We start from the raw sequence: 12,020 nt of genomic DNA, 5'->3' as shown, positions 1-12,020 counted from the left end.
CATTTTGTGGTTTTGTTGAAAAGCTGTCCATTTATTTTGTGATTGTTGTACATTTTGGGTTGTACATGTTTTTAGTCCATGTGACCCACACCTTCATCCTCAGAGGTTATCTTTAATTATGAAAACCCAAAGCTGTTATTCCTTGAATATGTTGTTATTTTTTTTTTCATTCACAAGAAAAAAAGTCGCCTTTATGGTTTCCATGATATTTATGCTTTTTTGTCGATATGATTGTTCATTGTATGTATAAGTTATACAATAATAATAGTTATAATAAAAATGTGAGATATAAGCGAGATTTTTGAGAAATCTATTTTTGTGACTAAAAACATCAAATGATGTACTAACTTGTGTTTAATGAAACGCATGCGTTGGAAATGTTCAATATTTATTTATTCAATAATTTATTTATTTATTTCCAGTAATTTGATATAAGTGTCTATATATAAATGGACTTTCACAAATAAACTAACTAAATAAATAGTTTTTCTGTGGGGGTCAATTTCAAAGCAACTGCATAATTAATAAACTAAACTAAAATAATTAAAAACAAATAAATACATATTATTTTATAAATAAATAATATTTATTTCCTTTTAAACGTGCGTTATTTAAACGCTATTACTCTTTGGTCATTTTGTGAATTAGGCAACTATGTCAATGCGGAAATCCATAAATGGTCATATGCATAAGTGGACAGACCCACTTTTCCTAGAGGGCGGGGCTTAATTAGTCTCACTCGAATACCAAATGGTCTGACTGGGTTTGTTGCGCTCACACACACAATCAGGAGGACGTTATAAACCACTTGGGAGCTGGATACACTATCAGATTTGTATCCTACCTGGTTAAAGGAGTTTTATTTGGTCTTCGTACTGTAGTTGGATTAGTACTGTCACCTTGGGACAACATGGAAAGCAACAGGCAAAGGAAATTTCGCGTGCTTGTATTGGTTCTGGTTTCATTTTTCACGAAGGCTCTCGCCTCAGGTGAGTCTCTTACCTGTGACAATGACTGTATGCGTGTTATTCAGTTGTTTAACCAGCTATTTTAAACCATTTCTATCGTTTTATTTTAGTTAATGTGTTATTTTAAACAATCTAATTGATTCATTTGCTCTGCTCTTTTTATAGACATCTTTCCAAAAGCACAGAGAGTAGCCTGGTCCTCTTTCAATTTTAAATCCATGTTAACATGGAGTCCAAACCCAACGAATTATTCCTACACTGTTGAATTTTCAGAGTAAGTCATGTTTTTATTACAATACAGTTAGTCAGGTGGTTTGGTATTACATTCCTTTTTCTGAATGCAGTATTATAGCTATCAAAAATATGCAGGAATAACGTAACGTTATAACGTAATTTCCTCCTTATAACGTAATTTCAATTTGTACATCAATGTAATTCATTACATCACATCAAAATATATAGTCAGAAAACCATAGTGAAAATGGTCTAAATCTTTTACAGCCTCCCCAAGTTTAATATAAAAGTGAAATGTACATAGAGCTTTTTTATGTAGCACATAATGTATTATTTTAACACAATAATGTTAGTAGTATTGCAGTTATCTAATATTACTTAGATCATATTGATTCTGACCAATCAAGTCATAATTCATTGATTATCTCAAAAGGTTTCTCACGATGTAATCTCAGCATGGCCATAAACCAATAAAAGTGTATGGTGTATGGGCAATTAAAGTGTATATTATGGATTTTCTAATTTGTTACCATCTATTTAACATGTCAAAATAATTTCTGCCATTTATACTCAATTTTCTACTAGTGTTCACCACTAATTTAATCAAAAGTGGACAAAAAAAGTGCATTGGATTTAACTCTGCATGTTGTAACTTTGGAACCACTTTTTAAGGCAGCGAATAAACTTACAATTTACATTTTAGACAATCTTTTATTAATGTGTAACCCATAAACATCTTTATGAACAAAAAATGCTCTCACATGTGTAGATTTGGCAACTCTAGCATAGTTCCACACCCTTGACTTGTTACAGCAGGCACCAACCTGTCACTAATTGTCATGTAATGTGATTTAACATTTCCAAAAGTTGTCTATACATTCTAAATGTCTGTGTAAATGATTGTAGAATCGGCAAGGACAGAGAACGAACGCCACACTGTATCAGGACTATGGAAACTGAATGCGACCTGACTGCGGAGTTAAAAAACCTGAAGGCCAGTTACAACGCCGACATCCTGTCTGAACCCAAGCGGGGCGTCTCCTCGGATTTGGTTGAGTTCCCTCATGTCACTTCTGAGAGATTCTCCCCTTATTATGACAGTCAGTATTCTCAACAACCAACTTTACACTCTATTTAATGACATGAAGATGTTGAACCAATTATAAAGATGATCTTCTTTGATTGTCTTTCAGCTCTCATCGGCAGACCAGAGTTTAAAATAGAAGTAAACAATGACATGAGGATGACGACGCTGTTTGTGACGGATGTCCCCACAGCTCTCTTTAAAAATCGTAATGAGAGACTGAATATTAGGGATGTTTTTGGGGACGACCTGCTTTATAAGGTTACCTACAGGAAAGCCAAGAGCACAGGAAAGGTTAGTGTTGTCTGTCAAATGTACTATATTTCTTTTCTGAGCGCTTTTGCCACTTTGTAAATTACAATCCGGATTTATACCATGTTAACTAAATAATAAACACAAAGTCATTTAACTGTTTTAGCACCTTGCATTAGATATTAAATGAAAATGAACCATCCACATGTTCTTCAGTTAGAGACTAAAAGCTTCCTCCACAAATATATATATATATAAATCTGACAATTATAAAAAATATATGTTTTACTCACCATGATATCATAGGGCACAATGCCAGCTACAAGACATGCCAGCTACAAAAATATACTATAGTTACTATATATAACTAGTTTCTGCCAAATAATCTATACTACTATTCAAAAGTTTCGGGTCAGTAAGATATATATATATATATAAATAGATACTTTTATGCAGCTAAGATGCATTATATTGATCCAAAGTAACAGTAAAGACAAATGTTACAAAATATTTCTATCTTAAATACATATTTTTGTCGATTTCATCAAAGAATCCGGAAAATTTTTAATCATGATTTCCACAAAAAATAAGAGTTTCTTGATCTGTAAATCATCAAATCAGAATGATTTCTGAAGGATTATGTGACACGGAAGCCTGGAGTAATGATGCTGAAAATGTAGCTTTGCATCACAGGAATAAATTACATTTTAAAATATCTTAAAATAGAAAACATTTCACAGTATTATTGTTTTACTCCTATCTCGTATATCAAATAAATGCAGTCTTATTTCATACACTTGTTAACATTAGTTCTAGATGTGTTAACATGATGTTACAATGATCTTATTAACTAACGTTAACAAAGGTCAATAAATACTGTAACAAATGTATTGCTAATTGTTAAAACCTTAAGGAATGGGACCTTATTACACTTCATTTTAAGGTGTCCACTGTAAAATAAGTGTTGCCGTAAAGTGTTACCTATACGATCCATTATACGTATTATACATCATTTTATGTGTTTGCCTCTTCAGAAAGAGAAGACCAGTAAAAGCAGCATCATTGAGCTGACGGATTTGGACCAAGGAGTGAGTTACTGTTTCAACATTCAGGTCTACCTCCCGTCCCGCGGTCAGGACAAACAACACGGGGAACTCAGCCACATCCAGTGCTCTCCGGAAGAAGGCACATCTGTCTTTGAAGGTAACGCTTTCACTCTTTAAGTAACAAGACTTCAACTTGGTCTGTCAGGGATTTTCAGCACAACAATCTCAGGAAAAGCAAACGTTGGGAATTTTGTTTGATAGGGAATGAATCATTTTCCCAAAATAGACTCACTCCCCTGATCTGGACTCTCGCTGAAACGCATCCATTTATGAAGTGTCGGATAGCTGATATAGTATCATATCAGAGGATTATATGGACTCGAATGTGTGATTCACAGCACTAACACATTTAATGCAACTCATAATTGATAAGAAATGTGTCTGTTGGGCGGATTATGATAGTGACTTGTCAATGAATCATATCAGCGTCTTGGGACCAATAGAACGGCAAAATTCCTGTGGTGTCCAATCAAACTCATCATTGAATCTAGTGTTTGTGTGACCATAATGACGATGATGTAATGTTTTTGCAGAGTACGGCACGGGTGTCATCGTCGGAGCCATTTTCATTATCATTCTGGCAATAACAACAATCATTATTGTCATCGTGATGTGCTGCAGGCGAAGAAAGCAACCGAAAAACACCGGAAAAGAGGGATTACCATTGAACGGTGTGTGAGGAATGCGGATGCTCTTTTTGGTACGTCTAAATTAGACTCCCTTATGAAGGGAGGATGGTGTGCCTTTTTCTATAAAAAAAAATAGTGTTTCTGTGAAACCTCAAAATGTAGATATGTTAGACATATAATTTAGCAAGACAAGACTGTCAGGTGGTGGGTTCTTTAGTCTGGCACTGAAGTGTAATGTAAAAACATTTTTATAAGCACTGCCTAATTTAATCTACTTGCTAACAAATGGAAAATACTGTATGATTTAAGAAATGTTTTTTTTGTACACACTTGGGAGAATCAAAATCAGATCATATTTTATGAAATGAAAGAACTAATTTATTTTTTAGCCAATATTGGAAACTGTATTCTTTTTTTAACGTATTTTTTTGTTGTAATAGTGAAACGCTCTTTTAATTTAAATTTTATCACATTGCAACTGTACATGGCTAACCATTAATATAAAAATAATGTTATATCTGGTGTATTGTTGCCATTTTGGTGCATAAACTTTATCATTATACTTCAGACCTGTGAATACAGTGAGAATGGTACAGATGTGGATTTAAAACACACACACAAATAAATAAATATACAAAAATACACATGTGGACTAATCAGCATTCAGATCTTTGCCTTTATATTGTCTTACTTCAAAGAACATGTTATGTATAATGGCGTATGCATGTTCAGTTAGAAAGATCAAACTCAGATATAAAGATGTTAAATAGCTCAATGGCGCCCCCAATTGTAAGTTAGTAGAGTTACATTAAATGTGAATCAACTGTTAAATATTTACAGGTCCAAGTTGTTTTATATATATTATATTATGGGTGTAACAATATATTGCAATTCAAAAATGCAACAATATGTATCGTGGATAGTGACAATATGTATTGTGTATAGTTCACCCAAAATAAAAAATTACTGTGTGAGAAATAATTCAAGTTTTCAGAGTTTTAGTGTCAGTACTACATTAAACTACAACGGTATGTATAATAATGCAACGCTTATGTTACCAGTAAAAGTGGCCTAGATAATTTTCAATATATCTAGTCAGTGACGGAGTGCAAGCATATTCGTCTAAAATAATTCTGTATTTTCAGCTTCAAAATCATGAATATTTTTACTCTCACCATTGTCCTTCGCACCAAGTCCAAGCCTATTAATTTACACCCACAATGTAATATCAAATTTAGTGTTTTAATCAACAGTACATTGTTTGTTTACCTTTTATCATATGTCTTGGTGTATCGCAATAATATCGTATTGTGAGTTCAGTATCGTGATATGTGTCGAATCGTGACATGAGGGTATCGTTACACCCCAAATTATACATATATATATATATATGTTCTTTTAAATTTAATGTATACATTTAAAGAATATACATGTTTGTGTGTATATATATATATATATATATATATATATATATATATATATATATATATATATGTTACATTTCAGTAAGTGAGTCAGGAGCAAATTACTTTTTATGAAATATAAATGTTTTATTTTGTTCACCGCAAACTAAACAGGAATGTAAGTAAAAACAACAGTTTATATTCAAATAAAATATACAACAGAACTATTAGTGCAATTTAAAAAGGGACTTTCGCCAAAGTGACTGTTGTGTTTATTAAAAGCAGACTAGGACAAATGCTATGATGATGTCAAAGTTGGACTTTTGCGCTTAGGGACGGATGTCTGGTACACACACTTCCCGTCTGGCTGGATGTAACTTATCAGCATCTCATTCGTATCGACCTCGAAGTACACAAACGCTCCTGTCGTCTGATTCACCATGTTGGAGAAAAGTTGCCAGGAGGACGGGAAGCTGTTCTTGTGTCCAGTGTAAATATCCTCTTCAACTCCGGTTCCGCTGACAACATACGAACTTCTATCGTCTTCTCTGATGAACTGATGAAACAGAAATATACGTTTTAGAACATCGTTAAAGTTCCATTGCTTAATGCTGATTGGTCAATACAGTAACAGCCACAATGTTAAACACTTAGAAGTCACTTTAATGCATTTGCTTATTACAATGCTTTATTAAAAAGCTGCTTGATTTCCTGTTACACGATAATGTGATGTTCAAGATACCGACCTGTAGACTGTGGTCATGACCACACAGATATAAAGAGACTCCGTACTTCTTCAGAAGGGGTCTGAGTTTCGAGACCAGGCACTTAGTCGGACCATGATGGCCAATGGACCAGACTGGATAGTGACCGGCCACAATGACAAAATCTGACCTGAGGATTAGAAACCAAAAGATGCATTTATTATAAAAGCATTTGATGAATATCAACTTTGCTTGACTTTCTGATGTGTTAAACAAACGTGCATGCCGCTTTAATTCTCGGGGGGGTTTTACTGTATTTTTCCCCCTGCACGTGTGAGGGCATGTGCGGCTTGACTTTAGTTTTATCTGGCTGCTAACAGTTTCTACATTAAACACAATCCTCTCAGGCGCTTAACCTTTCGTCCTTTTTCAGGATCTGTTAACAAGTATTCACTCGTAAGAATTGTGTTTTCAATTCATAAAACTGGGCAATTAAAAAAGGTTTGATGTACATGTATTAGTACTATAAACTGTCCTTGTATGGAAAAGAGTCAGAGCTGTATGATTATTTAACCATGTAAAGCCTGAAATATGAAATAATCGTCAGAAAAAAATACAAATATAATTTTAACGGAACAGTGTATTGAACCTTTAGACAAAATATAAGAAAAGAAACAAACGTTTGCATATCATATTTGATACATCAGGCTTTTATGGCCCATAGGCCTATAGTAGGCTATGACAGTGAGAGTATCAATATTATTCAGAGGCCTAAATTTTATTCTGAGCAAAAATATGTAGTATAGATGTTATTTATATGGCCAAAAAGTACGAAGAAATCAGTAAGATTATCATAACAGTATAAATACAGAGCATCTAAAGAAACATGGTGGAGGAAAAAATAAGAGATGGAGGAAAAAATATATATTTCAAAACTTTTGTTCACTCGCAAAGAACTCAAACATTGTGCAAGAGAACGGGAAGTTTCTCAGAGGAACGCAAAACATTTGCGAGAGAACACCAAAAATATTTGCATATAATTTTTTCTCAGAATTACATTATTATTTCTCTTTAGTGGCTCCATAGTATAACCGACTACTCACATAAAATGCATATTACTATCAGTTGTCACTCTATATCTCCCGATAATATGTGTTAATAAGATGATATTTAACCGCTTATATTTATGATCAAAGCTCTTTTGATTGTGGGGGAAAAATATAAAATGCAATGCAATGAAGATTGAGAGATGTTCAAATTCATTTTCATCAAAAACCTGATGCATATTTGATACATTTTAGTATGATCTTCCTCAAAAAAATATGTATCAAGTAAACCTAAGTGTTTTCTGTTCAGTAAATATTCATTAATAACAATATGAAAGTTATTCTTACCTTTACTTATAAAAATCATTATATATTTCTCAGCAAAAAGACAAGTACCACAATGTTTTACTAAAGTAAAAGGCCTTTTGCTTGCAAAAAAAGCATAAACTACCAAACACAGATGACAGAACACATATAGAATATTGTATTTTTCAGTTTTGATCGTATTGATAATTTAGAGGCCTTAGAAATTCATGTATGAAATATGATACTTTATATGGGTTAAACGTTTCTTCTTGTGTTCCGCACAAAACATAACAGCATTTATGTTGACAATAAAGACAGAATTAATTGTTGGGTGAACTTTGTCTTAAAGACTTGGTCATATTTTTTTTTAGACAAGAATGCCTGGAGTGTTTTCCAGGTCCTATCTGGGATGTAAGAGAATGTGAGGGCGGATCTGAGGCGGTGAAAGAGTGAGAGAGAATAAGTGAAGGAATGTGACAACGGAGGAGTGAAAGGAGTGTGACAGGTCAGGGCCTTTAAAACATGCCCTAAAATTCCTGTTACAGGACTAATGTTTGCCCAGTAAAAAACTAAACACTGGATTTCAGTGTTGTTTGTTCACCTATATTAGATATCCGGGCGCTTGTGCAAGTGTTTGCATTTGGGTGTTAATTAACTACTGTTCTTGTGCTAATATCTCACCTGGTATTTTGAAGTTTCTGCTCGATCCACTTTAGCTGTTGGTTGGCAGCCACGTAGTCCTCGGGACCCACCGGGTCAAGCCCGTCATACGTGTTGCCACACAAAACCACTGTGTCGATCATCAGGACTGTGATGGACGTGTTGCTGTGAGGAACCTTGACGTTCAGCTCATAATAGAGGTCGGGGTAGATCCTGCCAAACATTAACAGCAGCTCACACCACAGGTTCATGTTTACATTCTTTAATGCACAGATGTTGACCTTTGACCTCTGACTCACCATCTTTCAGATCTGTTTGAGTAGGCGATCTGGGCTGACACGTTTCCACGGTGATCGTGATTTCCTGCTACCAGGTACCATGGCACGTTCATCAGCGCGGGATGAGAGAACACACTCTCGTAGGTAGACTGAAGATTTTATTAGAGCATCATTAGAACATAATTTTAGAAAACTATATATTATACATTATAAGTTTTATATATATATATGCAAAAGCCTCTAAGTGCCATCTGAAATTTTTAAATTTTCTTCTAAAATGAGCATTTTTATCAAGCTCATATATTTAAGTTCAGTAATTTCACTTTAATGACAATTAATAGGTAATTTTCACTGCCATTAAAGTGAAATAACTGAACATAAAAATACAAACTTTATAAAAATTATAATTCTAGAAGAAAATTTCAGATGGCACTCAGAGGCTTTTGCATCTGAAGTCTTATATATATATATAAATGTCTGCACACACGCACACATTTTATATATAGTTTATATATAATTGCATATATAAATATTAAGTATTATATATTATATTGTATTATACACACACACACACACCTGTATATATTAGTAAAATAAAATTACATTATGTAATTGAATTTTTATATATATATATATTTTTAAATAATTTTAAACATTTTAAAATATTAAATATTATATAGTGCACATTTTATTATTATACATTTTTCTAAATATATATTAAAAAATATTGTAAATATTTTAAAATATTAAATATTGTAAATAAATAAAAGTAATCATTATTAATAAAAGTTTATAAAAGTACATTATGCTATAAGTAATTTTTTATTTTTGTAAAATATGTAAATGGTTTGTGCATATGATATCATTCAGGACCGTGGTAGAGAATATATGAAAGCACTATGGTATTACCATCTGGAGCCTCACTGTACCATGATACTTTTATTTTATTATTGTATTTTATTTTAGAGTTTTTAAATTTGTTTAGGCTTCTATTAACAATTACTTTATTTACACTGAAGTAAATACAGTGAACAACCAGTTTTACTTGTGCTTACTTTGGTCCTAATACAAATGCAACAAGTAAACCAAATAAAATAAAATAAAACACAATGGTTAATTCATATGGTATCATTCAGAACAATGGCATTACCATCTGAAACCTCACTGTACCTTGGCACTTTTTTGTAATATTTTTATTTCTTTTATTTTATAGTTTCTAAATGTGTTTATGTTACTGATAACAATTACCGTATAGTTGCATCTCTCTAAATATGGTGACAAGGAGCCATCCAGTTTGATTTGTGGGGTAAAACTATCATTACTATGCACAAACTACAGTAAAGAAGGCACAAGCTTGAGTGTGTTCTGTTCCTCTACCACTAGAGGGACCTATTTGTCTTTCACACAAACTATATAGCATGTCCTGTGTAAAGACTAAAGTACCCTCTCCGGTCCCACTGTCTGCTCTCCAACCTGTCTCATCCTAGTTACATCATCAACACCAGACATCAAACCTGGAAGCTATTCATGTCAACCTGAGGAAACCTTGTACTTTACATGATGGATACCTCAAAGGTAATTTCACAAGAACTTAGTCACCATGACATTGACAATTCAGTTTTTAAAGGAACATTGCAGTATTTATTATAAATTGTTTTTTAACTCTTCCCCTTAAATCTTCCTCTTCCTCTTGCAGCGACATCACTTCTCTTCTCTGATGATGTGTTTACTGGCATGAGGGCGGGGCAACCTGTCACTCACATGAGATCAACCAATAGCAAACCACAACCATCCAGTCAATTCCCAATAGACAAAATCGAGTCCAGCCCTATATTTTCACTAAGATACATGTCACAATAGGGAAGAAAAGACTACCACAGCTTCCGTTTCATGGCGACTTGAATAAATAAATGCAGGAGAAGATAAAACTTGATCACCTTAAAGCGAGTGTCATCTACATCCCTGACCCCACTGAAGTAGAAATGATCTCCAAGACTGAGGACAAAATCCAGACCTGAGCTCTCAGCAATTCTGCCCAGCTCGTTGGCGGTGTCAAACTCATGTGGCGTGTAGTAGGGGTATGAAGGAAGTCCACCCCAATCTCCAATCCCAACAAACCTTAGAAAAGCTGGAGAGAAATAAGACTTTATATCAAAGCACATTCAACAGACATGCTAGATCACATGGAAACGTCTTACTGAACCGGTTTGTCTGCACTAGTAATCACGTGGCCAGGTATACGATTACACTTGTTGACGTTTTAAAATGTTAAGAAATCAGGAAGAAAATACATCAGAAATACTCTACCTTGTTCATTCGCCTGACATGGGCTGAATGTCTGAAGGCAGGAGATAAGAAGGAAGGCCAACCACGCCATTTCATGCCTTCAGATGGCTGATCTGATCCTGGAAACGGTCACAGTGTAAAGAGACACAGACACTGGCGAGCCACAAACAGCTCAACACTATTCTCTGCATCTAAAGGGAAACTAGATGTGGTTTATGACAAGCTTCCTGTATTGAGCTCTGCATGAAAGAGAGAAGCACATGATGCAGAGGACAATGTTCACCAGTTTACACTGTAAACAAATGCATTTTATCATCAGCTATCAGAAAAAAAGTGCGTAGAAACACAATAGCAGTATTAGTAAAACTACTTATATTAATTTGTTGCTGGTAATAAGAATAATTTAATACAAGTTATTTTTAATTGTAATATATATATTTTTTTTAAATAAGATCAGCTACCAAAAGTGTATACTAATAATTAAAAATAAAAATAATTATTATTTTCGACTGTAAAAATAATAACTATACTATTTTTATTTATATTATCATTTAAAATGATTTTTAATATGATATTTTTTTTAGTTACAACAAAACAAGAGTGCTTTTATCATAACTACTATTATTATAAATTAAATTAGTAATCATATCAAAATGTATTTTTCTTTATTATTGCTAATTATAATTTTAAATAAGAATATTAAATATTTTACTGCACTTACAACAGTGTTATATATATATGTGTGTGTGTGTAAAATAATATATTTTTCTTGTTAATTATTGTATATATTAACCATTTTAAATTATATTTATAATCAATCCTATTAACAATTACAAACAAGAGATTAATTAATAATAAGAATAAATCATATTAATTCAATTATTATATATTATAAAAAAAAATCATATCTACTTTTCTATATTATTTTTATTTTAAATACATAAGAAATAATAATAATCAATATTTCACATACATTTTTAATTCTCTATGAAATACGTTTCCAGTGTGTTACTATGACAACCACACCACAGTTATTCTGAAATTCTGTTTAGTGATCCATTTGT

General features: G+C 33.0%; 2 protein-coding genes across 2 annotated transcripts; one reads left to right on the top strand and one right to left on the bottom strand.

Moving 5' to 3' along the window:
* Positions 1–711: 711 nt before the first annotated feature.
* f3a (coagulation factor III, tissue factor a) lies at positions 712–5,257 on the top strand. Its single transcript, XM_079602056.1, has 6 exons — positions 712–989; positions 1,134–1,242; positions 2,109–2,302; positions 2,396–2,580; positions 3,573–3,741; positions 4,178–5,257. Exons 1-6 carry the CDS (start codon positions 911–913, stop codon positions 4,321–4,323), a joined length of 882 nt encoding a protein of 293 aa, XP_079458182.1. The 5' UTR covers positions 712–910; the 3' UTR covers positions 4,324–5,257.
* Positions 5,258–5,800: 543 nt separating this feature from the next.
* acp5b (acid phosphatase 5b, tartrate resistant) lies at positions 5,801–11,187 on the bottom strand. Its single transcript, XM_079602055.1, has 6 exons — positions 10,978–11,187; positions 10,608–10,798; positions 8,692–8,819; positions 8,414–8,605; positions 6,423–6,570; positions 5,801–6,232 (listed from the first exon to the last, which is right to left on the bottom strand). Exons 1-6 carry the CDS (start codon positions 11,045–11,047, stop codon positions 5,975–5,977), a joined length of 987 nt encoding a protein of 328 aa, XP_079458181.1. The 5' UTR covers positions 11,048–11,187; the 3' UTR covers positions 5,801–5,974.
* Between the last annotated feature and the right edge of the window lie 833 nt (positions 11,188–12,020).

This window comes from Phoxinus phoxinus (assembly GCF_949152265.1).
Source record: "Phoxinus phoxinus genome assembly, chromosome: 24".
NCBI classification, from domain to species: domain Eukaryota; kingdom Metazoa; phylum Chordata; class Actinopteri; order Cypriniformes; family Leuciscidae; genus Phoxinus; species Phoxinus phoxinus.
The sequence above is the reverse complement of the archived record's forward strand: the minus strand, read 5'-3'. Positions and strand labels throughout refer to the sequence as shown.